The sequence below is a fragment of the Apiospora hydei genome (genome assembly GCF_038363865.1).
Source record: "Apiospora hydei strain CBS 114990 chromosome Unknown utg000005l_segment0_segment0, whole genome shotgun sequence".
NCBI lineage: Eukaryota > Fungi > Ascomycota > Sordariomycetes > Amphisphaeriales > Apiosporaceae > Apiospora > Apiospora hydei.
The window spans coordinates 3,528,270-3,551,544 of record NW_027117364.1 but is presented as its reverse complement, the minus strand read 5'-3'; the positions used below and the strand labels follow the sequence as shown (position 1 = coordinate 3,551,544).

General features: G+C 53.0%; 7 protein-coding genes across 7 annotated transcripts; 3 read left to right on the top strand and 4 right to left on the bottom strand.

Annotated features, from left to right (window-relative positions):
- Positions 1 to 539: 539 nt before the first annotated feature.
- PG997_006564 (uncharacterized protein) lies at positions 540 to 6,128 on the bottom strand (the record flags this gene model as incomplete). The annotated part of the gene is made up of 4 exons (XM_066810879.1): positions 540 to 1,363; positions 1,419 to 4,364; positions 4,447 to 4,723; positions 5,931 to 6,128. The coding sequence occupies 4 exons, from the start codon at positions 6,126 to 6,128 to the stop codon at positions 540 to 542; spliced, it is 4,245 nt and encodes a 1,414-aa protein (XP_066669802.1).
- An 809-nt stretch (positions 6,129 to 6,937) lies between these two features.
- PG997_006563 (uncharacterized protein) lies at positions 6,938 to 10,504 on the bottom strand (the record flags this gene model as incomplete). Its single annotated transcript, XM_066810878.1, has 2 exons — positions 6,938 to 7,693; positions 7,745 to 10,504. 2 exons carry the CDS (start codon positions 10,502 to 10,504, stop codon positions 6,938 to 6,940), a joined length of 3,516 nt encoding a protein of 1,171 aa, XP_066669801.1.
- A 791-nt stretch (positions 10,505 to 11,295) lies between these two features.
- On the bottom strand, positions 11,296 to 12,194 carry PG997_006562 (uncharacterized protein; the record flags this gene model as incomplete). The annotated part of the gene is made up of 5 exons (XM_066810877.1): positions 11,296 to 11,499; positions 11,571 to 11,715; positions 11,793 to 11,802; positions 11,877 to 11,945; positions 12,044 to 12,194. 5 exons carry the CDS (start codon positions 12,192 to 12,194, stop codon positions 11,296 to 11,298), a joined length of 579 nt encoding a protein of 192 aa, XP_066669800.1.
- A 760-nt stretch (positions 12,195 to 12,954) lies between these two features.
- PG997_006561 (uncharacterized protein) lies at positions 12,955 to 15,405 on the bottom strand (the record flags this gene model as incomplete). The annotated part of the gene is made up of 1 exon (XM_066810876.1): positions 12,955 to 15,405. One exon carries the CDS (start codon positions 15,403 to 15,405, stop codon positions 12,955 to 12,957), a length of 2,451 nt encoding a protein of 816 aa, XP_066669799.1.
- Positions 15,406 to 16,419: 1,014 nt separating this feature from the next.
- On the top strand, positions 16,420 to 17,088 carry PG997_006560 (uncharacterized protein; the record flags this gene model as incomplete). Its single annotated transcript, XM_066810875.1, has 1 exon — positions 16,420 to 17,088. One exon carries the CDS (start codon positions 16,420 to 16,422, stop codon positions 17,086 to 17,088), a length of 669 nt encoding a protein of 222 aa, XP_066669798.1.
- Positions 17,089 to 19,270: 2,182 nt separating this feature from the next.
- On the top strand, positions 19,271 to 20,172 carry PG997_006559 (uncharacterized protein; the record flags this gene model as incomplete). The annotated part of the gene is made up of 3 exons (XM_066810874.1): positions 19,271 to 19,441; positions 19,493 to 19,687; positions 19,732 to 20,172. 3 exons carry the CDS (start codon positions 19,271 to 19,273, stop codon positions 20,170 to 20,172), a joined length of 807 nt encoding a protein of 268 aa, XP_066669797.1.
- A 1,001-nt stretch (positions 20,173 to 21,173) lies between these two features.
- PG997_006558 (uncharacterized protein) lies at positions 21,174 to 23,240 on the top strand (the record flags this gene model as incomplete). Its single annotated transcript, XM_066810873.1, has 3 exons — positions 21,174 to 21,837; positions 21,957 to 23,142; positions 23,195 to 23,240. 3 exons carry the CDS (start codon positions 21,174 to 21,176, stop codon positions 23,238 to 23,240), a joined length of 1,896 nt encoding a protein of 631 aa, XP_066669796.1.
- Positions 23,241 to 23,275: the final 35 nt, after the last annotated feature.

The following is a 23,275-nucleotide window of genomic DNA, read 5'->3' as shown; positions in this document are numbered from 1 at the left end:
GCTATATGGACTGGATCGAAGTAGCGGTGATCTTTCTTGTCTTGTGTGATCTGGCCCGACCTCATCGGAACAGCTCGGGCTTATGTTATGTGTCTGGTGATGGCATGGCCCATTACTCGACCTACTCCGAAACCAAAGTACCGACACTGCCACTTCTGAAGAGCTGATCTCACGCTTCGGAGAATTGATAAAGCCCTTCTGGGCTGCCTCCAACTGGCTATGCGTGCATGTGTGTGTAGTAGCTTCGTGGTGGATGGCTGCCGCGTCGTCCCACCCTCGTTTCGCTCGCAGGATAACGTTACTCGACGACCTCCATTCAGTCTGGAAGCTCGCCACCAAACCGCCTCGCTTCCTGTAGTAGAGGGCCTAGGCTTGTAGATGTGGCCCTTCGGTACTGGCACGCAACGCTGGGGGCTCTCTTGCTCATGTGAAGGTGAGCCGGATGGCTGCTCTATTCAAATGGGTCATGTCCAAGTCGCGTTGTCTACGCGTCTATTCTATCCGTCTGATCGTAATGACAACGGCAATCCGACATGCGTCTATAGCGTAGCATTTAAGGTAGCCCCTCCAGCAGCACCCATGGCACTGGACTCGCCACCCTCACTTGAGGAGGCTGGCGCCCCTTGGCTGCTACCGTTCTCCATGGGAATGAGGGGCTCGCCACCCGGCACGTCTTCCTGGGTAGCCGAGGCTGCTCTGACTGCCTGGACCTCCTCATTATCGGCATGTCCTCCTTGCCTCGCCTTGATCATCTCGAGTTCATCCACGACGCCGTCAACCTGAGTAGCGGCAGGATGCTCCACTTCCACTGGGCCTGGATCGACCTCCTTTAGCCTCCTCAGCGCCCTCCGTAGCCCCTCGAGTCTGCATCTCTCTTGGACCACCATGCCTCTGGCGTACTCCCGGATTGCTCGCCTGGCCATCTTTTCGTGCATCTCTTGCCAGCCCGCAAGCTCCCCTGCCACGACTTGTTGGGTGTATCGGAGCTCCCTGCCTAGCTCCTCTACCTCCTTCACCTTTTCTTTGGCGCGTTCCTCCTTCTCTTCGTTCATCCGTTGGCGGGTCTCATCTAGCAAGCCTAGTGGCCATCGTGTAGATCGTGAAAGTGAGTTGTATGAGCGCTCAATGCTTTTTCGAGTAGAAACGATCTGTGATACAAGCTGTGGAGGGCGCGCGAGGGCCGCCAGCATTGCAGCAATAGTAGACTGGAGTGCTAAGAGTGAAGAATGTAGGGTAGTGGAAGGCAATGACGCTTGTGGTTGAAGGTTGCGTGTATAAGTTTCAAAGGATGAAATATACGTCGGCGGTAAGAATGCCAGGTTGGAGACTTGTTTTGACAGTAGCGCTGTAGCATCGTAAAGGTCTATCACTCGAGGTTCAGCTTGGGTTTCAATATAGGGGGGATAGACTAAACTTACCAGTAGCAACAACGCTCAGCGCATTGGATCGTCTCGCAACGCTCTTCGTCGAATAGTTGACACTTCGGACCATATCCCGCGCATGGTCGACAAATTGTTCGACCTCTCGCATATCTTCCAGTGGTTCCATCTCTTCACGGACCTTCTCCGCCCTTGTCTCGGCCTTTAGCCTACTGCGTTGCTCCATCATTTCAGCCTGCAGATCTGGAACCAGGAAGAATTCCCAAAGCATCTCATGCGTCGCAAAGGTAGGATGCGCAAGGAGGATCTTGAGGAACCAGTCTGTACGTGTTTGGATATCTTTGAGCACTGCGCGAGATGGTTTGCTGGGTATCTGGAAAGGTGAGCGTTGACCGGCAGGGTTGGGAATCCAGGATGCTGGGTTCTCAATTGAAAGTAGGTGAGCCAGCCGGTCAAAATCGGCCATAGACCGCCGACAAGTCGTCACGGTGAAGCTATTGTCATTGTTGGGAGCCCCGGACTTGATTACGAGGCGGATAGTAGCATCCTCGACGAAGAAAGACCGGACTACGCCTGTCACGCGAGCATCGTCGCCTGAAGGCATCGAGAACAGAGTCAGATCATCGATCCTATTCCGTACCTCGTCGTCTTTTGCCAATTCGACGGCTGTCAAACCACGTAGCTCTTTGGCCGCAACATCGACACGCGGGTCTCCGTAAAGCGAGCGAACAACATCAAAACGGCCATACTTGCTAGCTACCATGAGCGCCGTGAACCTCTTCTCGTTGGTAGCGTTGACATCCACATCGCAATGGTGTAGAATCTTCATAATCAGCAGCGCGTCGTGCACAATATGCAACAACGTGTTGCCTTTAGAGTCCACGTGGTCATCCAAATGTAGTGGTTGCCCGTCGCCTTGCGCTTCGGTGGCCGCTTCCAGCCCAGCTTCTACCATGGCGTAGTAATCTACATGGTCGTACGATCTGCATAATGCAAAGAGCGGCGTCAGACCGTTTTTGTCTTTTTGCCTCCAAGGTAGTAACTTGCCGATGCGCCGGATCAGATATGGTGCGTGGAATAAGTAATGCGCGATGCTCCGTCCCATATTGTCCTGTAGCGCTAGATACTTCTTGACTTGCGCAGAGCCAACCGAGTTATTGATAAAGTCCAGTATGATGTCGATCAGTTCGGTATGACCAAGCTGGACGGCAGCGCTCAGAAGTGTAGTGTTTGAATTGTTGACGTCCTGCAAAATCATCTCCGGCGGGTAGAAATCTTTCAGCGACAGAAGATATCTCAAGGTCTCAGGTTGTGTGTTCTGAATTGCCATCATTGGCACAGACTCCCCAAAGGAATCCTGCGTTTGGCAAAGGCGAGCAGCAGATGTGTCACCCTCAAGGCCACTACCTGTTGTCACGATACTGGTAGCTCTGGATCGATATGAGTACTCTGATCCGCTGGACATACTCCGAACATCCATCGAGACCTTTTTGACACGTTTTCGGAGTGGACTTTGCACCTCTGTAGTCCCATCGGTCTGAAAAGGGAACACATGGCTGAGTCCAGATCCTTTGGAGTATGGCTCTGACATAGTATAGGTGCCAGAAGACCTCCTAGAGGAGCCGTTGACCATACTCCAACTCACAGAAGGAGCCCGGCTCGAGACTGGCGATCGCTCGACCTCATCCTCTATGTCATCTTCGACTGCATCAGCGTCCGGGTCCATGATTCTCTTCAGTTCCCCTAGTTCGCCTTTCGATGTCGCGTCCCAAAGAGCTTTATTGCGGCGACTCGCACGTCTGAGGCCGCTAGAATCTCGTTGAAGGTAAGACAGGACAGCTTCAAAGGTGCTCACGGCATATCCCATTTCCCCGCTTTCGACATCATCGATAAAAATGAAATGACGAATGTAATTTAACCGTGCCTGGAGATTCTTGACACCGGCCCTGATAACCACGAAAAGAAGCAATGATACAAGTGTGTCGGCGTTGATAGTAAGGGGCGGCTTTTCTGCTGCTGAAGTACCGTTGATCTCTGGCCGTGCCTGTTCGGTTAGGTTTGTAACAGACTTCATTGTGGACAGCAGTAGCTCCATCATTTCTTGCGGGCATAAGGCGGTAGTCATCTTTCCGAATTCTTCCACGGCTCGGCCAATACTGACTACAAGCAGATGCTTCTCTGGTAAGCCGCCCTCTATGGCCAGACCAAGTTGTGAAATGTCGATATGCTCCATTTGGCGGATCTTGGCTTCCAACTCTAGATCCTCATGGCGACGCATGGCTGCTAATCGTGTCCATATGAAGTTGTGGACATTTTCGGCCACATATCGTTCGATGAGACGCTCAACTAAGGGCCCCGTAAGCTCCGTGGTGGCACCCAACATTGACAGTTGCTGCTTATCAACGTTTTGGAAAAGATCGATTGCTGTGGTCACAGCCGTCTCTAACGAGGCTCTCATAACATCCTCATCTTCTTCGGAAAAGAAACTTCCAGCCATCTGATCATCTTCAGCCCCATTAAGACTCTGGACACTCTGCCTCCGCACGGATACGCTGTTCGACCGGGCCCTCTTCATGGCGGTGGTGATGGGACCGTCCGGCATAGGATCGGGAATGTGGGAAGCGGAGGGCGGCGGGGGCAGAGGCCGCTCAAAGACGGTGGTGAACTCGCGGAAGAGCTTCTCAAGGCCGGGCTGCATCTGTCGTGCGATAGCGGGGAAGTGGTTCAGGAGGTCATGGAAGCTCTTGACTTCTTTCTTCCTCGGCAGGCTGGGTTCTCCGTTCTCGATGGCGGCGAGCTCCTTGGTATGAGCCAGTATTTGCTTCGCCATGCCCTCTATGAAGATGGCTTTCGGAATTGGAATCTCCTCCCATGTCCCCACCAACGGTCGGGAGATGTAGTAGATGAGCCATTGTCTCGGTTCGAGAGCGTCAGCGTACCATATTATATCGCCAAGAATCTGGGCTTGAGCAAGCGTTCGAAATCCTGCGAGCATCGAATCAGTCAGGGTTGGGCGGCGAGGGGGCTACGGTCGAGTAGTGTCGCATGCCGGAAGAACCATACAAACCTTTGTTGCTGTAGACGAAGGCATCCTTAATGACGACGCTCCTCCCATTTACGGTGTTGTATTGGCGCGCCTTGCCTCTCAGCTCGCGCAAGTTGCCCACACCGGCATCTTTCCCTCCCGCTGTGGCCGCGCTGCTGGGGATCTTGAGCACATGGCTTCCGAGGAAATCTTCAGACGCAATAACCTCTGCAGTCGGCGATCCAGCCTCGGTCTCGCGGGAGGTAAGAAGGAACTCGGCAGTCGGGACGAGGATGATATAGTGGTGGACGGGCGAGCACTGGCCGACAATGGGGTTGCCCGGTCGGAAGAAGGCGGCCAGGAAGGGGGTTCAAGGGTTGCATTCAGGCAATTTGTCCTGATGATGCGAGAGGACTCTCTACCATATTCTCCCAGCTTCGGGCTGTCGCTGGGGCCCTGGCGTTTCGATGGCAAGGCTGGCTGGCGGGCGGGCGGATTTGGAAGTGTCGGTTGCGGTAGTCGAAGAGCCGGGTCGGTAGGTGAGTAGGTAGGTTGGTTCAAGTTCGTTCGGGCAGTTCGCTCACGTCGTCCGTCAGTTAGGCAAGGCAAGGCAAGGCAAGGCACGACAAGGTACCCTGAGGTCCGCAATTGACGAGCTACGGCAGTAGTATGGTAGGTACCAAGCTCTAGGTTCAGGGCTTATCGCTGACGCTTTTTGATGGAGCTGCCAAGCGGCAGACAGGCGCAGAAGCAGAGGGACAAGGCAGCAACTCCGCTATGCTTCGGGCTGGGATCTAATACAAGTGGACAAGACGCTTCGCATGCGCTCTATGCGGGCTGAAAGGGCACAGTCGAGTGGTTGAAAGGTGCATTGATGAGCAGAAATGGCGGTTTGATCTATCAGCCCCCGAGATGAGTGACGCACGGTACGTAGATCTGCCACTAGGCCTCCAAGGGAGTGGAAGCATCCTGGTTCCCACCCCAGGGCGCGAAGTTACCTAAAATGGGTAGCCAGGTAGCCACGGAACCCGGCAGTCCATTTTCCCCGGATCATTCTGTATCACATGTTTTTATCCAACATTCCGCCGCCTTCTCAAACTGTTTCGCCTTTCCATGGATGTTCGGGAATGAGGTAAGTAGAGATGGTAATGAGAAGCAATCGTCTTCACCCATGGAGCCATGGCTGGCTGATGCACCTACGTACACAATCTTTATTTCCCAGTACCACCAGTGCCAAGAACCAGTCATCTGGTCAATTGAAAGCATCAAAACATGGGATGGATGTGTGTATGAACGCAGATTGACTCATGACCCAATATGGGAACAAGTGGGCATGAGGTAATTGGAATTACAATGGTGTCATATTTCATCCAGTCTCAGGAGAGCACTGTCTCCCGCGCAACCATGAGTAGAGCAGAGAAGAAACAAAGGCCTCTCGATCTCCGTCTTTCACTCCGGCCTCCCCTCAGATCCTCCTTGCTAGGACGGAACCCCAGCCACTACCCAGGAGAGATTGACGTGGGTACTTTCATGGTCACGGTATGGTGAGCCTTCCTGATGTCGTCGGCCCCTAGCCAGGACTTGACCCGGGCGCTCTCGCGGTGACAACCTCTCCAGCCACCAGAACCGCTGCTCCGGCTCCCGATCCCCGGCTCCGTCTTCTTATTGGCGGTGACCGGCGCCGCTCTGTAAAAGTCGCGCTGCGACTGGTGCGTCGGCGCCATGGTTTTTGGGTGCTCGATCTCGCATACCATCTTCCCGCCCGACTTGAGGCTCTCCGCAATACCCTCGACGGGCTGGGGCAGGTTGGCGAGGTGGTGGGACGTTAGCAAGCTGAAGACGTCATATGTGGTTCCTCTTCCCAGGGGGAAACCTGCTGCAGCTTATCCAAGTCCGCTTGCACATACTCGACGATGCCTTTTGCTTCTCCTCTTCCAGCTCTCGGAGGTTCTCCTAGAATAGTACGTAGTAGTAGCCGTCCAACCGTCGTAACTGTAGCAATGCTCAATCCCGCGCAATGCGAGTGCATGCATTTATTTGGACAGTTCAACAGCCATAAAATGATGTTAGCAGTGAGATTTATCCACGTATATAGCATTTGGAATCTCGGCTGTGTTAATCCTTTGCCCATAACAGCGCTCGGGTGATTTTGATTCTCATCTCGATTGTATATAACAAAAGCAGTCTACTGGCTACCAAAGGAGACTATCTGGCACGTTACTCAGCGCCACCCGTCCCAGATCCTTCAACCACTACATCCATTCATTATACACATCCAATCATACACGATACCACCATGTTCTAACATTGTCCAGTGACATGCCAATGCGTCTATTCCTACACACTCATCCGCTCACCCCGCCAGCGCAGGTAGCTGTTTTTTTTAGCTACTATGCGAACGGCAAGGCAAGCTGGTTGTTTCTTCGTGTCTTCGTGATATCAGCCTCTCTTGTAACAAGGCCGATCTCTCTATACTACACCCAGCTCCCATGCTCCCGCTCGCGCCTATATAGTTAGCCACCGTACTGTCCAGCTAATCGGCAAATGCAACACGTGCCGTTTTCTTCGTTCTCTTAGTAGCAGACTCGTCCATGGCGGCTTCGGCTTCGGCTTCGTCTGTTCCAGCCCCCGTTGCTCCGCTACCAAACATAGAGGTGTAGGATCTCTTTGCGCCTCTAGGTAGACTCCGTCTGGGATATCGAGTCGTCGCCTCCGGGCTTTCGCCTCTATCCCTCATGTTGCTCGCCGACTTGCCCTTGCCCTTGCCCTTTCCCTCTGGCGATGGGAGCACCAAGCCCTCGTCGGGGTGAATTTCGCGCCCAAAGCCGCGCCCGAAGATGAGTTGCGGCGTCTCCAGCTTTGATGTCTGGGCCGCATCAGGAAGGCGCTCAGGCATGGGCATGATGCGAGCGTTCAAGATCCAGTCGTATATGGGCTTGTCGTCGAGAATGGACTTGATTTTGCGATGCTCTGCTTGCGGGATGGCCTCTCGTCGTTCAACGATCAGCTCCTCGATGCTTCCCTTCAACACCAGCGTTTCCACGCTGATCGGCTTGGGCTGTGTCAATCGTCGGGCCCGGCCAATGGCCTGTTGCTCGACTTGAGGATTGAGAACTGGCGTCAAGAAGTAGATCCGGGATGCGGTTCTCATATCCAGCCCGAAGGCTGCTTGCGAAAGATCCATCAGGCAAACACGAAATTTGTCGTTTTCTAGGAAGGTCTGGATATATTGCCCACGTCGCTGAGCGTTGAGTCCTTGTCGAGTATAGATGAGATGCTGTACTTGCAACTAGCCAGGCATGTTAGTCAATCCGTCGTCCTGGGGTTCGAGCTGACTTACTATCTCAAGAACCTGGGCCAGGTAGTAGGCAACGTTGTCATTTTCGAAGAAAACGATGATCTTCTCTTCGTTTTGATACTTGACAATAGAATCGATGAGATATGTGAGTTTCGCAGATACCGTCGACACAATTTGAGTCTTCGTCAAGGCCGCCGCAATCTCGACGTTGCCGTGTGGATGAACATTGTCGTCCACTTGATCCAGGACCTGATCTGCTTTTGAAGGCATCTTTAGGGGTTGGGATATGGTGTGGTGATCTACACCAACGGCGGTGCTCCCGGCCAAGGTAGACGAAGCCGGATCGCCTTCAACACTTCCTGCCATGTTTAGCATTCTCTGCTTCTCGGAGAGACCTTGGCGCGCCATTGCACCAGTATCCATCATCAACTGCAGAGAAGTTGGTGCATCGATCATAGGATTCAGGAATCTCTGTAGAGCTTGTATTAAGCTGGCGTCGGTGCAGATAAGCTCCCCATCTTGGGGGTCCTCATCGGCAAGAGACCAGGCCTGCGCATGGTCGTTACCACCGGGGAAGTACTCGAGGTATAGAGGAAGCGCATGGTATGTGTTACTGATGTCCTTCAAGCCATTGTCGCTTGCTAGTTTCCCAAAAGCGATGGCATCCGCCAGCAACGATTTGTCCGCATCGCTGATAGGGACCTTCTTGTTTACCAAGAACTCCTCGGCTCTTTCCAAGGCGTGGTCAATTTCTTCGTCGGAGTAGAAGACACCCCCGAAAAAGCTTGCTTGTTTTAGGTTGCTGACCAACTGAAGAAGTGCCGAGCGTTGTTTCGGGTGGAAGAAGTAGTCCATGTCCGTTCGCTGCGATTGGACCGAGTTGGATATGATCATCATCGAGAAGAGATTCAAGGCAAGCTTGTCCTGATATGATCCCTCCAAGATGACATTCCTCGTTTGAACTGGTGGAAGGGCTGCTTCAACGTCCGATAAGCGGTGCCGGACTATCAGAGACTTCAGTGTTGTCTCAAGGCAATGTATACTGCCACAGCTTTTCTTGGAGTGTTTCGGCTGTAACACGTACACACTCCAGTCTGCCTGGCTATCTCCTCCGGCTTCATGCTTCGTATTCGACCACGGGCGAATCTTCAGAAACTTCGCAGTAATGTTGCCTATTCGTAGGAGGTCGTCTCGTTCTTGAACAGCAGCGGGTGTTTCATCATCACCTTGGTGGGCACCCTTCCCAGCGGCGCTGCGTTTTCTGCCCACGGGGTTCAACTCTAGCGGGATCGAAACTCCATACAGTCCTTTCGTAGGTGTGCCCGTCACCACCCAGCGTATATCGATCTCAAGCGCATCAAGCAAAACCATGAAGTCTGTCCGCCATTGCCGGCTTCCATTGCCAAGCCCATGGCCCTCGTCAATGATGCAACGCTTGAAACGTAGGCCTTGGAGAATACTGATCTCGTAACCTTGGTCGGTGTCGCGGTCCCTCTCGATCCTCTCAACCCTGCTTTTGGATAGTAGTATGATATCATACGTTTTCAGGATGGAAGCAACTGGTATCTCCGACTTCAAGTCCTCAAGTACCAGGGTCGAAAGGCCGACGGTGTGTTTCTTGATCTCTTTTTGCCACTGTCGGACAAGATTGTTTGGCACAATGACGAGAGTAGAACTCGTGATCTGGACTTCTCTGCCGTACTGCGAGTGGGAAGCGCCATTTCGTCTCCCCTCTCCTTGGCTGAACCAGGGTGTTAACAGCAGGTTCCAGTTTGTAGAAGGCACGGTTCTTGTTCTTCTCGAGGGCTTCCACACACATGGGGGGGGAATGTCTTGGAAGAGATCCTGGCGCTGACGCCAAGGGACTGAATAGCGGTTTACAGCGGCAGCCGCCATATCCATGAGGCTCGCTTTCTTCTCACGCTTCGGGTTTGATGCAGTATAAGGCTCTGGCGCTGTTGTCGGCATGCCCTTCGTGGCGCATATCACGGACAAGCACATTATAGTCTTGCCAAGTCCCATCTCTTCGCAAAGAAGCCCTCCTCGAACGGCATCGTAGTACCGAGGTTCTCGCAGTACCTCACCTTTGACGAAGTCTGAGTACCACAAGTTGCCGTTCTGGTCTGTCCTCTCCAGTAATCTGGGATCCAGCACTTGTCTCGGGGCTAGCTCGCGCCGAAGCATCTCTGCGACCGACTTCCGTTGGATAGGTATTAGTGTAGTCGTGATTCCAAAGATCTTGCTGTCGAGAACGTCTCTAATCAATCCTTTGTCAAAGGCATTCGTGACATCGTGGATTTGAGGATCAGGCGACGGGAATCGGTTGAAGCGTTCAAGTAGAGACAGATCATCGTCTTCTTCCTTATTGTCATTCGACCCAGTCGCGCCATGGCCCTCTTCGCTTCCATTCCAAGTAGCGGGTGAGTAATCAAGTTGCTTCAGCAGAATCCCCAAGTCCTTGAACAGCTTGGCGCCTTTGCGTTCAATCGATATCCGATCTACATCATGAGGCAGGACGTAGACACGGACGATGTGGCCCTTCAACTCAAGCTGTATCCATTTGGCTCGAAACATGGCGGCAAAAGGAGCGAGTGTTTGTAATGCCAACAGCTGAGACCGGTGAGCATTCGGAACTGAGAGATCTTTTGGAACATCATCGCGATCATCTCGGCTCAAAAATTGCCAGCCATCAGCCGTGGGCCGAGGCCCGGTCTCATCATCGGCCGGAAGACTGTTCTTCTCATGGGATGGCAATCGAAGGCACCCGGCCGGGATGTACTTTGCAAGCCAAGGCCGGTCCATGGCAACATCGGCCATATGATGGACTTGAAGCTGGAGTTAGCTTAGGCTGCAGGTTGTGCAGGAAGTGGTCGGAGATGGGATGCGGCCAGAGATGTGGCAACATGCATGTATGCCGGGTTGCATTCACCGGCGTTGTCGAAAAACGTGCATCACACCGGTCACTACGACCTCGGGAGTGAATAGGGGCCCAGGGGGCAGATTGGTGTGTGAGTATCGATTATCGATAGCGAGGTTGGGATTTATCGATAAATTGTGAAGTCGAGTGAGATACGATTCCGTTGTCTGCCTGTTTCTCCAGCGTGCCTTCCCTGTGAGCAGGGCGGGTTTAGGGGAGATGCCACCCACTATTTTACCCGCGTGGGGGTTTCCGGGTGGGGTATGGCGTCGCCGATGGGCACTCCTTTACCTGCACCCTTGCACGCCCCAGCATTCAATGTCCTGGCCTATCTAAACAAAACCCATCAAAGGGCCATCCAGCTCGATCTTCAATTTTTTATTGTTCGACTTGTTATGTCACTTATTCACTCAGCAGTAGACTGACAATGAATTGGGATTGAGATGGTTGAATCGCTTCCGGCTTTGGGAGGTATCACAGAGCAAAGCAATGCATGAAACTAAGTATGCAGGGGCAAAAGCAAATATCATGCCACAAAAATGTATCAAATTCAGTACTCTCGAGGTTAGCTCATATTGACACCCGCATACCTACTGCGTGTACTCCGTCCAGCCCAATTGTAACTTGTCAATTCCATCCCCCCGCCTGCCACCTACACACCCATGAATCTTGGAACTCAACCAGTCTGGTTAAAGTAGTTCCCAGCAATCGGCGCCGACAGCCCAGCCGCCTTCTGGAACGCCGGCACATTGAACGCCGTCTTGCCGGTCTGGAGCTGCGTCTGCGCGGCCTGCGGGATAACCCAGTTCTCCGGCTGCTCCCACAGGAGGTGAGTGTAGCGATGAGGGTGAGGCGGGTTCTCCGCCGGAGGAGCCGGCGCCTGTCCCAGTAAGTAACGCTCGATTAGCTACATGCGGGCGGCAAGAAACTCAAGGTGGTCGGCCAACTTACAAACCACGCCACGGGCCCGGTGGCTCTCGTGGTCAACGTGTAGACGCCGCTGTCCGTCTTCTGACCGCTGGCCTTGAAGTCCCTCAGCACCGTGTGGAGGTAGGTGGCCGGCTTCCCTTGCTTGGGGTTGAAGGGGTTCGTCGACCTGTGACATAGCAAACAATGTCAGTATCTTGGTTTCCTGATGAGTGCTCACTCGCGTCTGAATGCAGCGCTACATACGCATCGAGATCTACACTTGGTGGTCAGCTCAACATCCGCACACACTGGCAATGGGGGAGGGAAAGGGGGCAACGAAATACCTACCAATCATCATCCAAACATAGGTCCCGTTCGGTTGGGCCTTCAGTCCGATCGTGGGCGCCCTCGCCGTGTCTGGGGCATGTTAGTCATCGATGGATCCAGCAGCGTACACTCTCTCTGCAACCGAGCTCTCAACAGGTACTGCTGCAGCGTGAGAGGGGAATGCTCACCACTTTTCGTCAGTGACAGCCCCGGAGTGACCTCTTTCGAACCGAAGATGACATCCAAGTGAGGCGTGACCTGCGGTTCGAACCCATCTGGAGTCTGCGCGGTGGATAGACCCGCGAGCACCACAAGCGCGTAAATCCCAGAGAACTTCATATTGCTATGGCCTTGGTTTTCGACAGAGTTGGGTAACTTGGCGAGATAGAAGGCCCGCAAGCGCTCCCATCGCAGGGAAATGGTGAGTTATATTCCGTAGACCTGGTGTCGGAATGTCCTTCATATCCCAGGTCCTGGAATCGACATACTAAAGCATTTCTTATAGTGATGGCTAAATCGGCAATGGCGCGATTGGCTGACATGGCGATATTGGATCGTCCATCACCCGCCTTGGCGAATCAGTTTTGAGTCCTGGCTATATGCACCCCGCTGTCTGCTCGGCAGTGCTTCCCTGTGAGTTCTTCTAGCTATGCCGTGAGTCGGCTCCGTTCATAAATCACCAAGCGGCATAGATGGGTCAGGTAGAGGATAGGTATCATGAATAAGTTTATAAATTAGGAAGCCTTGCCAAGAGCTACCAAGAATCTAGCCCTGGGAGTCCTGTAAAGCAGAACGAAGCTTGCAATCATGTCTTCATCATCATCATCAGTCAAAACAGTAACTAGTACATACAAGACCCATTGACAATAGGACATGGGGCACCCAAAAACACATACAGAGAATCGTATCTCCGTCCCAACTCGTCCCTAACACGACCATGGTGTAGCACTATCCCTCGTTATATCCAGGAAAGTTCAAGTGCCACCCGAGTATCTTCACTTCCACCTCTTCCACGGATGACCTGCCGCTGATGAGGTCAAATAACGGGCCTTGGCAGGGCTGGGTATCATATTGGGCGCCGAAATGTTGTTGACGATGTCTAATCGCCCCGAGCGCGGTAGTTGCCCATCTTCTCGATCGAGCTCATGATACCGCTCCGTCCGCTCATGCCACTCCCCGGCCTGCTCAGCACACTTCCGGGCCTCGGCAGACCGCCGCCACTCATGCTTTTGGTGTTTGCGTGGTTCCCTAAGCCACCAATACGACTCTCCGTTTGGGACTTGGGGAGAGCACTGCCGGGTGCCCGTATGCCGGTGGGGCCAGGTCGGGTAAGACTGCTCCGGAAAGCTTGCTTTTGCGCAGGCGAGGCTCCCATGCTGCGAACGCTGTTGCTACGCGCTGGTGTTGCCTTCACTGGTGTACGAGAGGTCGGGGGCGGAACCGGAGCCGACATCCGTGCTGCCTTCACAGGTGTACGGCGCACTTCCTCCTCTACCTTGGGTTCAGGCTTCGGCTCCGCCTTGGCCTGGTTGGCGGCAACGAACGAGTGCTGCATCTCCATCATTTCCTCTGCCAACTGAACAAGTTCGCCCTTTTCCACGCGCTCGCGCTCCAGAAGGACAATGAGTTCATGGTTATCTTGCTTCACGCTGGACACAATTGCTTCGAGCTTCTGTACCTCAGCGCCAAGCTCCCTGATTTGCGCAGCATCTCTGCTGGACTGGGCCTTGAGTTCGGCAGTCTCGTTCGCAACAGCCTGGCCAAACTCAACACGCGTCATAGTTGCATCTCGGCCCACCTTGAGGCGTTCGTTGTCATCGGTCAGCTCTTCGATTTGGCGTTCCAATTCGCGGATCTTCTTCTCCCAGCGTGCCTCGTAGCTCTTCTTGAGGGCCGTAACCTTCGTCTCGTGCTTTGATTTGTAGAGTGCGTGCAGCTCTCTGGCGACGCGTTCCATGTTCTCGGCCTCGCGTTGAGCTGCCACCCTGCTATCGGATCTGTCGGGCGATTTGACGTCTGGGGTAGACCGCCCTGCGCGGAGACTGGCTATCTTCGATTCGGCCTCTTGCGCCATCATCTCAGCTGCCTCCCTCCTCTTCTCGCTTTCGTCCAACTTGGATTCAAGCTCGTCGCGTTCATGCTGGTTGTGGACGATTTCCGACTTCACCTTGCGCAGAACGGACTCCATTTCACGTCCCCGCTTCTCCCATGACTCTTTCTCGTCTGTAATTGACTCTTTCAAGCATTCTGTCTCTCGCAGCTTCTCCATAGTCTGACCAACTCGCTTCTCTGCATCACCAACGGCGGTCTTGAGAGATGTGACCTCGGCTTCTTTTCCGGAAAGTGAGGCCTTCAGGCTGCTGATCTCGGACAGGAATGCAGACTTGAGGGACTCAACCTCACGCGGCGTCACTGTAGGTACGCTTCGCGGGGTAGGCATTGGTGGGATATCGAAGTCAAGCAAGTTCACGTCACCCCTCTTTGGTGTTGAGTTGGCGTGATGCCCGTTGGTCTTGGCTGGTGAACGTGAACGCCCTCTCTTTGTAGGTGACGAGGGTCTATAATGTGCTGAAATGGCGGACATCTGCTCGGTAAAGTCCAACAGACTGGTTGTATCACCGACGTTTTCTGTGTCAGATTTACGGGTTGACCTGGCAGTTGAAGGATCATAGCGACCTCGTGGTCGCGGGGTAGTTAGGCTATCGAACTTGTTTGGGCTCGTACCCAACTTGGCGAACGTCGTCAGGTTCGGGATGACCGAAAAGTTACTGTAGGTACTAATCATAGACTCGTCTGGGGCGGCAGATTCATCGATCTTATCCAGATGGTGGTCGTCCACGGTCATCGAGGTCACGTCGGCGTCATCTAGCCCCTCGCCTGATTCCAACATGGTGGAATCGTCCTCGAATATCTGGATAGCATGCTTCAAGCCATCGTTTGACGCCAGAGCTTCCTCAAAGGTCATCTCTTGCTTCACCACCGATCCGTTTGACGATGATCTGGGTGTTGGGGATTCTCGCGGGGTATCATTGTTAGGTGTTGACTCCGCCGCAGGGGAATCTTGTATCGTAGCCTCTTTCTGGGCGGACTTTGCTGCTGGCGAGTCTTGCGGCGGAGAATTACTGCTGCTGCCACTGTTCGCACGGACAGGGAAACCAGTGTTGACCTTAACGGGGAAGCGTCGCAGGGGACTTTTGGCGACGGAATCAATGGCCATGGGTGCTAAGCCGGACTCGGAAGCGAATTTATCCTCGCGCGGGCTGAGAATCCTCAGGGGCGCAATGCCGTTGCCCGACAGTATTCTAGAATGGCGCTGCTTGCCCGGCGACGAGGTGTTCTCCTGCTCTTGTTCTTCTCTCGGAGGGTTGTTTTCTGTTTGGGGTTCTGGCGTTCTTGCCGGCATTGGCGAACTCATATCGACGTCTTGCGAGGTCGACTCGCAGTTGTTTGTGGGAGTTTCCATTATGGGGTTGAAGTTGTGGCGCGCGGACAGAGGGGTAGGTTGGATGTTCAGCGACGCGCTTGGCGCAGGTGTGAGAGGCGAAGCCATATATTGATTCTGGCGGAATATAATAGAAGTGCAAGCCGTTTGGGCTGTTCAAATGTCGACGGCAGCGGTGATTGCGCCGGCGGTCATTGAAGCGATTGGTGTGCGTGTTTAAATTGGTATGGGGTTGAGAGATACCAGATTGGGTACGGGAATTAAATTGGAGGAGGCAGGAGGTAATTAAAGGCAGGAGCCCGACCCAATGGAAGTACAAGAGGAAATCAACCTGGGCTGTTTTTGGCAGCAGGGCGGAGGGGGGACTGCAGGGGACGTTGCTAGGGGCGATACGTGTACCCCACAGGCACTGCACAGGGCACTGCAGAGGTGCAAGGCACGCAGCACGCTGGGCAACACCACCTGGCAGCACGACTCATCTTGTGTCGGCCTGGCTGTGCTGGCCGTCCTGCTCGTCCTCACCACAAAACGTCACTTCTGACTGGCGACTCGCGCTACGGTGCGCTACAGCCTCTAGAGTGCTGCGTCTTCCATGGTTTGCGCTGGTTGACTGGCAACTACCGAACAAAGACAGATTCTGGCACTTCCCCGAGACGATGCGGCCCCAGTGTCAACATGGACCTAGGCTCCACCGTACAAGCAACTGATCGTTGCTACACAAACCCAACCGTGGTTGCCCGCCCGCCTTCAATCAGACCTGCCACTGCCACGATGCATTCTCAGTTCAAATGGCCATATCAAGTCATTTCTGACAACATAAGACATCGCTCGCTTCCATGTTTCAAGGGATGGTTCGTAAAGAAAACGCAAGGACCAACATGATTGACTGCCTGCCGTGTCTTACGCAAGTACATGCCAGGGCATGTTGTTAGACAAAGGAGAAGGTTAACCAACAACAGCCACCAACAACGCCAGATGATAACTACCTCAGGTATTCTCTAAAATGATTACTGGAAAATTTGATTCTCATTTCACAGATGCATTTGATATATACAGACCTTGCCGTCTCGCTTCTCTCTGTAGTTGGCGGGCGTATCGTCGCCTCCGGAGCTCGATGCCGACATGTCCACCAACACCACGGAAAGGCCACTGCCCTATTTACCCGCTGAGATCTGGGTAATCGTCATCAGAAGCCTAGCCAACAGCGAGGACTTTGCCGACGTCTGGAACAATGGTCGTCGCACATCCCGTCATTTCAAAACCCTCATCGAGTCAGTGTTTCGCATCCATATTCTTCCAGTGATGGTAGCCAATCTATCTCTTCGCGGCTCTCCAGCCCGGGCTGGTTCCGACCGGGCGCTGCTCGAATTTAAGGGACTCTCCGACGATGGCGAGCGCGCCTGCTTCGGAGAAAAAGACCAGGCTAGCAGAGGAACGGGTGGGCCCAAGCTGCAGCGCAATGAAATCCGCCATGGCTTGGCCGCGAACCAATTTAGCAGCATGGCACCACCGAGCTTGCCGTGCAGCCCTCCAGTTCTGATCGAGTGGGCATCTCATCTTTGCGTCTCCGTCGCCCGTGGTCCCACCGGTTTCGTTGGCAACCATGGGACGGAGGAGCCGGCCCATCACGCTTGGTTCGAGCCCGGGGTTGCCCCGGCAATGCAGATGCGGGTCGATCAGCGCGCTGCGGAGGTCTCGTTCCTCTGGAAGTCCTTATTGAGCAACTTCGCGGCCAGTCTTGAGAACCACGCCATATCTCCAGGCCCAAAAGTATGCCCTTTGTGTCTGTAGTAGTCGACACAGTACGCTGGGAAACCCGCTTGCCAGGTTCATCTCGACGACCACCCGTGAAGGTCAAGGCGATAGCTCATGGTATCACGCAGCGACCGGTACAGCTCCTGCGCATCAAACGGCGTGCGGCTCCGGCTGCCGCAGTTGAGACCTGGATAGAGACACTACTTCATTGCAATGGGAGTAGAGAATGCTGCTGATAGGGGAATCTCAGTTTGGTGCTCATAGTCATCTTCAGTCCCAATTTTCAATACTAATAGCCATGCACCCCCAGCACAGGGTATGTATGGAAAGATTAGGGCGCAGGTTCCATGTCCACCTCAGGAACATATGATGGAAACCGTCATGCACATTCATCGGCTGTTTCCTCCTTCCAATCGCCGGTACTACCGAGAAGTTGAGTGCAGCAAGATAAGCCAATCGGGTTGCCTGCAATCACCTGATGGTGGGTGTGGTTCCTGGACGTTTAGCGGGTAAGCTGCAGGCTCCGTGACAAATCATATGTGCAGTCAAAAGATACGGAGCTGTCTACTGACAAAGGATGGAGTACCATATGCATCATTCCTGCCAGTGGTGTGAATGGTGTACGCTGGGGAAGGGCGTCAACCCCCGCCCTTGGCTTACGTAGTCAACCAACCCCCTGAGACTGACATTGGGGTAGTAGATTCATGCAACGTATCGATGCTCGGCTCCTACTGGTGTCAATTATGAGCAGTTACTTGATCCCAATGACGCCTTTAAAGGTGTATGCACTATATATGTCCTCGGCTTTGGCCACGATTGCGTTGATTTCGTCGGGATGCTTCCCAACAAAGACCAGGCATTACGATTTCTACGCTCGTGCCAGCTTTGGGCCCTAGTTACCTCAACGAGACGCGGCTTGGGTTGCATGAATGTAGGTGTCTATCTGGTTGCTACATGAAAATCAACTCGGCAAACATCCCCGGTCGTGGTTGTGGGAAACCGGAGGGGAATCCGCGATGCGAAGTCCTGAGTGACCCGGCGTATGTTACAGCTGTCATGCCAAATAAAACGTAAATATTAGGTCAGAGGAGTGGTGAATAAGTCTCGATCTGGTTGTTCGGGTAGTAGTGTCAACATAATAAAAGTACAAAAAGTATAGTGAGAAAAAGGGGGTCGGTCCAAAAGGGGAATCGAAAAAAGACCGCAGAGGGAGTTGAACCCTCTTGCCTTTAAGTATAATAGAATAATGATACTAACCGCTAGGCTACACCGGCCCGGTCAATGAAGGGGTGTATTATTTTGATATATAGACCTAGGTTGGGACTGACAGTATGATTTGCGGGTGGGCGGTTATGCCTTCAAAGTTCAACAATATCATGGTTCGCTGAGCAGGTTTCCATTGCGAAATCCAATGATACACGTGAGCACCCAATCCGAGTACTTCGTAAATAGCAACAGATGTTATGGCAATCCAACGTCAACTATTTTACCTGAGCGAGATCCTTTCTGGTGGGAAAGGCCCAGTTCGGCAGGCGGCAAACTTTTCAGACACAGCCATGTAGGAACTGTTTGTGGAAGTAGTTCCTTCCCTTTCTGGGTATACCCGGAGTGTAGGCAGTTTAGACAATTGACCTATGAAACAGCAAGCGCAAATCATTCAGCTGTTGGTTGGTTTTCTTACATTTGTTGCTGACAAGCCCCTGAGCTGAGTGATTTCTTCGGTAGACCGAATACTTTTTGTTAATGTCAGCCAAGTAGCATGAATCGTCTACAATATAGGTTTTAGGTTTTGTATTTTGGGTTTTTATACAACCATCCAGGAATTATCAAAGAATTGTATTCCCTTTGCGACTAGATGCAAAGTTATACTGGGGTGACGTAAAATGCGTCAATATGTGCAAAGTAGCTAACCCCTATTTGTATACAACGCATCACAGACAAGTGGTTCTACATTAAATGGATGAATGTGCTTTGGTCTTCAAAACATCAATATTGAATGCTTCCATATGGACCTGCAGTTATATTAAATAGTTCAAAATGTGTTAGTATGCATCGTCTGGTCTCATAATGAGTGATACTAGCTAGCCCTTTGGTCAGAGAGGTCTTCAAGCCTGGTATCATCATCTTTTTTCTCTTTCTCTCTTCTTTCTTCAATGCATGAAACCATTTCAACAACACAATACCGGCCCTTTCCTCACATCTCCTTGTCGTTGAGCAGATGTATTACCATAAGCTACAGGGTCTGTTGGATAGCCTCAAGGAGATTGCATATCCATTGAAGGCCCCACAGAAGGCTCGCACAGTTCCGATGCAAGTGTTGGCAGTCGGGCCCCTGAGATCAGGCACAGATTCCTTGCGCGCAGCTCTCGCCAAACTCGGCTACCAACATGTATACCACGGATACGACATCGCCCTGAACCCCGAAGACGACAAGGGCTAGTGGAAGCTGTACCGGAAGAAGTGGCGAGGCCGCGGAACCGACCCAAGTGTCGATGGCAATAGCAAGCACAATACCCCTACAAAACCTCTGACTGCCGAGGACTTTGACGCCGTCATCGGCCACTGCGCCGCCATCACCGACCTCGACGCCGCCGTCTTCGCCCACGACCTCATCCGCGCCTACCCGGACGCCAAGGTAATCCTCAACGTGCGCCGCGACCGCACCGCGTGGCACCGCAGCGTCCAGGACACGATTCTGCAGCACCTGCAGGGGGCTGGCGGATGTGGCTCCGCAGCTTCTTCTGCGTCGAGCTGTTCTGGGTCGAGGAGAACCTGCTGCGCTGCCTGTGGCCGGCCTTCTGCCGCGGCGGCGACTTCGCGCATACGGGCCGCTGGGCCCTCGAGGAGCACTGCGCCATGGTCCGCGGCAGCGTCCGCGATCCGGACCGCGACTTACTTGAGTGGGCTGTGGAGGACGGATGGGAGCCGCTGTGCCGATTCTTGGAGAAGCCGGTCCCGGAGGAGCCGTTTCCGAATGGGAACTCGTCGGAGGAGTTTAAGGCGAGGATTAAGGAACTGTATGCTGAGTTCAACCGAAGGGCTGACCGGAATATGGCAATGACCATCGGGGCCATTGTCTTGCTGGGCTCATTTGTGTGGATATTCTTCAGAGCTAGATAAGATCGAGGCTGGTACGGCTGAACCATCCTTTGAAGTCCAGAGCATCCCATAGCAAACTTATTACATATTTGTCCTAGTTGGAAAACTGACCCGGGAGGGCGGTTCCCCTAACCCCTAACCCCTAACCCCTTTTTTAATTACTTCAAACATCAGCTTCCTCGAAAACATGCCACAAATTTGTCGATTACCAACGCGACTGTTCTAAATGGATATAAATGTTTTGAATGCGCTGCCCTGTCTTCCTTCATGTCTGGGCTGCATCTAGGTTTCTTCGAGCAGGCCCGTTTGCCGGATGCATAGAGCATATTGCCGCAAAGGGTTAGCAGCATTGGTTTGTCAACTTTGCTTCTCTACCACAGATATAGTCAGTGTGAAGTCGACACCCATTTGTAATGGAGATATTAGCCAAAGCTGTGACAGAGAACAGTGTAGACATCGCTGTTCAAGATGCCGGTGAAGAAGTATTTACTGGAGAACAGCATGGATGAACTGATTCAGCAACGGTAATGGATCTGACAGGGAATCATGAGGGTGGGCACACACCTAATTCTGCTGTGAAGATTGGTGAGAAAGGAGCAAATATTCTCATGAAAGAGCTGGGGTTGATTTAACCATAGCTAAGACTTTTCCTGTCTAGTTGTATCGTTAACCTCAACCTCAATGGGCTAAAGAAACAAAATCCTATTTGGTGATGTCTTTTCCCAGAGTATATTTACCTCTGGCCACTTGAATCGAGTTATACGAGACGGGCATCTCAACTCCACCGAGATGCATACTTGTGTCCCTCCACTATCTCACTGCCAGGCCTTGAACAGCCTAGCTGATTGCTTTAGCCCCGCCAGCCAAAGCGACCCAACTCATATTTCCTAGTTTCCCTTCTCATCGACCATATGACAAAGCACCTAAGTGTCCTCAATTGCCACAAAAGCATGCATCTGGCCACTCTCACTATCATTTCTTAAACCCTTATAGATTTCTGTTAGGCAACTAACGCCGTCAGGATGATTCGCTATGTCTACCAAAGCTTGCCTGCCCCGGATACTATACGCATCATCGGCTTACAGCCACTGGAAGCATGTTCGGACGTCCGTATCACGCTGACAGTCCATCCCGTCTCATCTTCGCCAACATTCGAGGCTCTCTCCTACGTCTGGGGCACGGCCGTCCGTGACCAGACTATACAATGTGAGGGGTCCGATTTGGCCGTGACATCGAACCTCCTCGACGCCCTCCAGAATCTCAGGCTAGCCAAAACGGCTCGGTACTTGTGGGTTGATGCAATCTGCATCAACCAGGACGATGTCCAGGAGCGATCGTACCAAGTCACCTTGATGAAGACCATCTACTCGACAGCAGCCGGTGTGGTAGTCTGGCTGGGCCCAAGTCGGCCGCCCACTCCGCGAGCTTGGGAGGCTATGCGCGTCATGGAGTATTACGAGGGACGTCTCCTCGGTATGCACACCGAAGGTCCCGAGCCCAGGTATCCCGCGGATATAAAGGACGTGTGGGGCGAGGTGGCTCGCCTGCTGAGCAGTTCGTGGTTTACAAGGTCGTGGGTCGTTCAGGAGGCAGCCTGCGCGAAACGGCTGACCTTGCGTTGTGGACGCTTCGAAATGGACTGGCGCACAATCCGGATGACGTGCTATTTCCTCCGAGAAAAACGCGGTATGCATACTACGAGCCCCCCTTTCTTTTCGCGACATTCCGGGAGTCGGTGTTACACCGCAGCCCGGGTTACGAATGAATGTCCTCATCACAAAAACGCTAATACCACGAGTCAACAGGCCCCACGAATTATGAATTTGATCTGTATCATATCAACAATATGGTCTTACTGCTAGAAACCCTCCAACCGGTGGAGAACTGGAAAGGTGGTCTTGGAACACTATTACCGAGCACGAGACATCTGCACGCAACAGACCCTCGTGATAAGGTATACGCCTTTCTCGGCTTTTCTCACACTGCCGATGAGCGAGAGACACCGAGAAATAATGCAGGAACTCAATGGTCTGATGACATGGTCCGGCTCATGTGTGAGGGGAAAGCCAACATCGTTCCGGACTACACCATCGACATCGAATTAGTGTATTCCGTCACGGCCAAACGGATCATGCACGAGTCTAGGAATCTGGGCATGTTATGCCACGTTCAACGAAGGCCAATGTCAAGTTCACTACCTTCCTGGGCTCCCGACTGGCGCGAACCAGCCACCATCAGGATCCTTGGGGAAATGAGGCCCAAACAAGGGCCGTTCTTTAGTAGCCCTGAATTTTCCTCGAGCCATCTCGTTCTCGATTTGGGAACGAACTTGCGTTCCCTCAAAGTGTACGGCATCTGTTTCGATACAATCGGTGAAGTCCGCTCTGATCTCTGGCTGGCGGATGTATACCCGCCAGGAGTACCAAAATGGGTATTTCCTCAAGGCCTCGGAATGTCTACGTTCTTTAAGGATGTGGTTGATTTCATGATCAAAGGTCAGTCGCCAGCGAGAGGCCAGGATAATGGTCCGACGCCGGAGAGCCTACATCAGGACTTTGTCGGATGGGCCACGGATCGGTTCGGGCCAAAGTGGACGAGTCACTGGTCGATACGGCGGTATATGGATCTCCAAACGGCCGGGCTCTCACTAAACCTGGGCGATTTCGATCCCGGACACCCGGTCTGGCACTATTTCATGAACGAGACCGCGCCCGACATATTTCGAGGCGAGATGAAAGCACAATGTCTGGGCGCCGGTCCCGATGGCGCTGACAGCAAGATTACGTTTGAGTATCTGCTACTTGCCGAAAAGATCAAGTTCGGACGGGCCATGTTTCGCACAGCAAAACTCGATAAACTCGGGCTCTGTCCGGAGTGGGCGCAGCCGGGAGACATAATTTGCTATTTGCGAGGTGGTATCATGCCGATGGCTCTACGTCCAAGAGGCGAGGAGTTTATTTTGATAGGAGAATGCTATGTCCATGAGAGGATGTATGAGACATTCCAGGGGGTGGATAATATGCGCTCCTTCACTCTAGTGTAGCCACGCGGAAGATGAGCCTGGGTTTTACCCCTTTGCCAGGAACTAGACTAGGTGCTGGCAACCAGGGCACACAGCCAACTG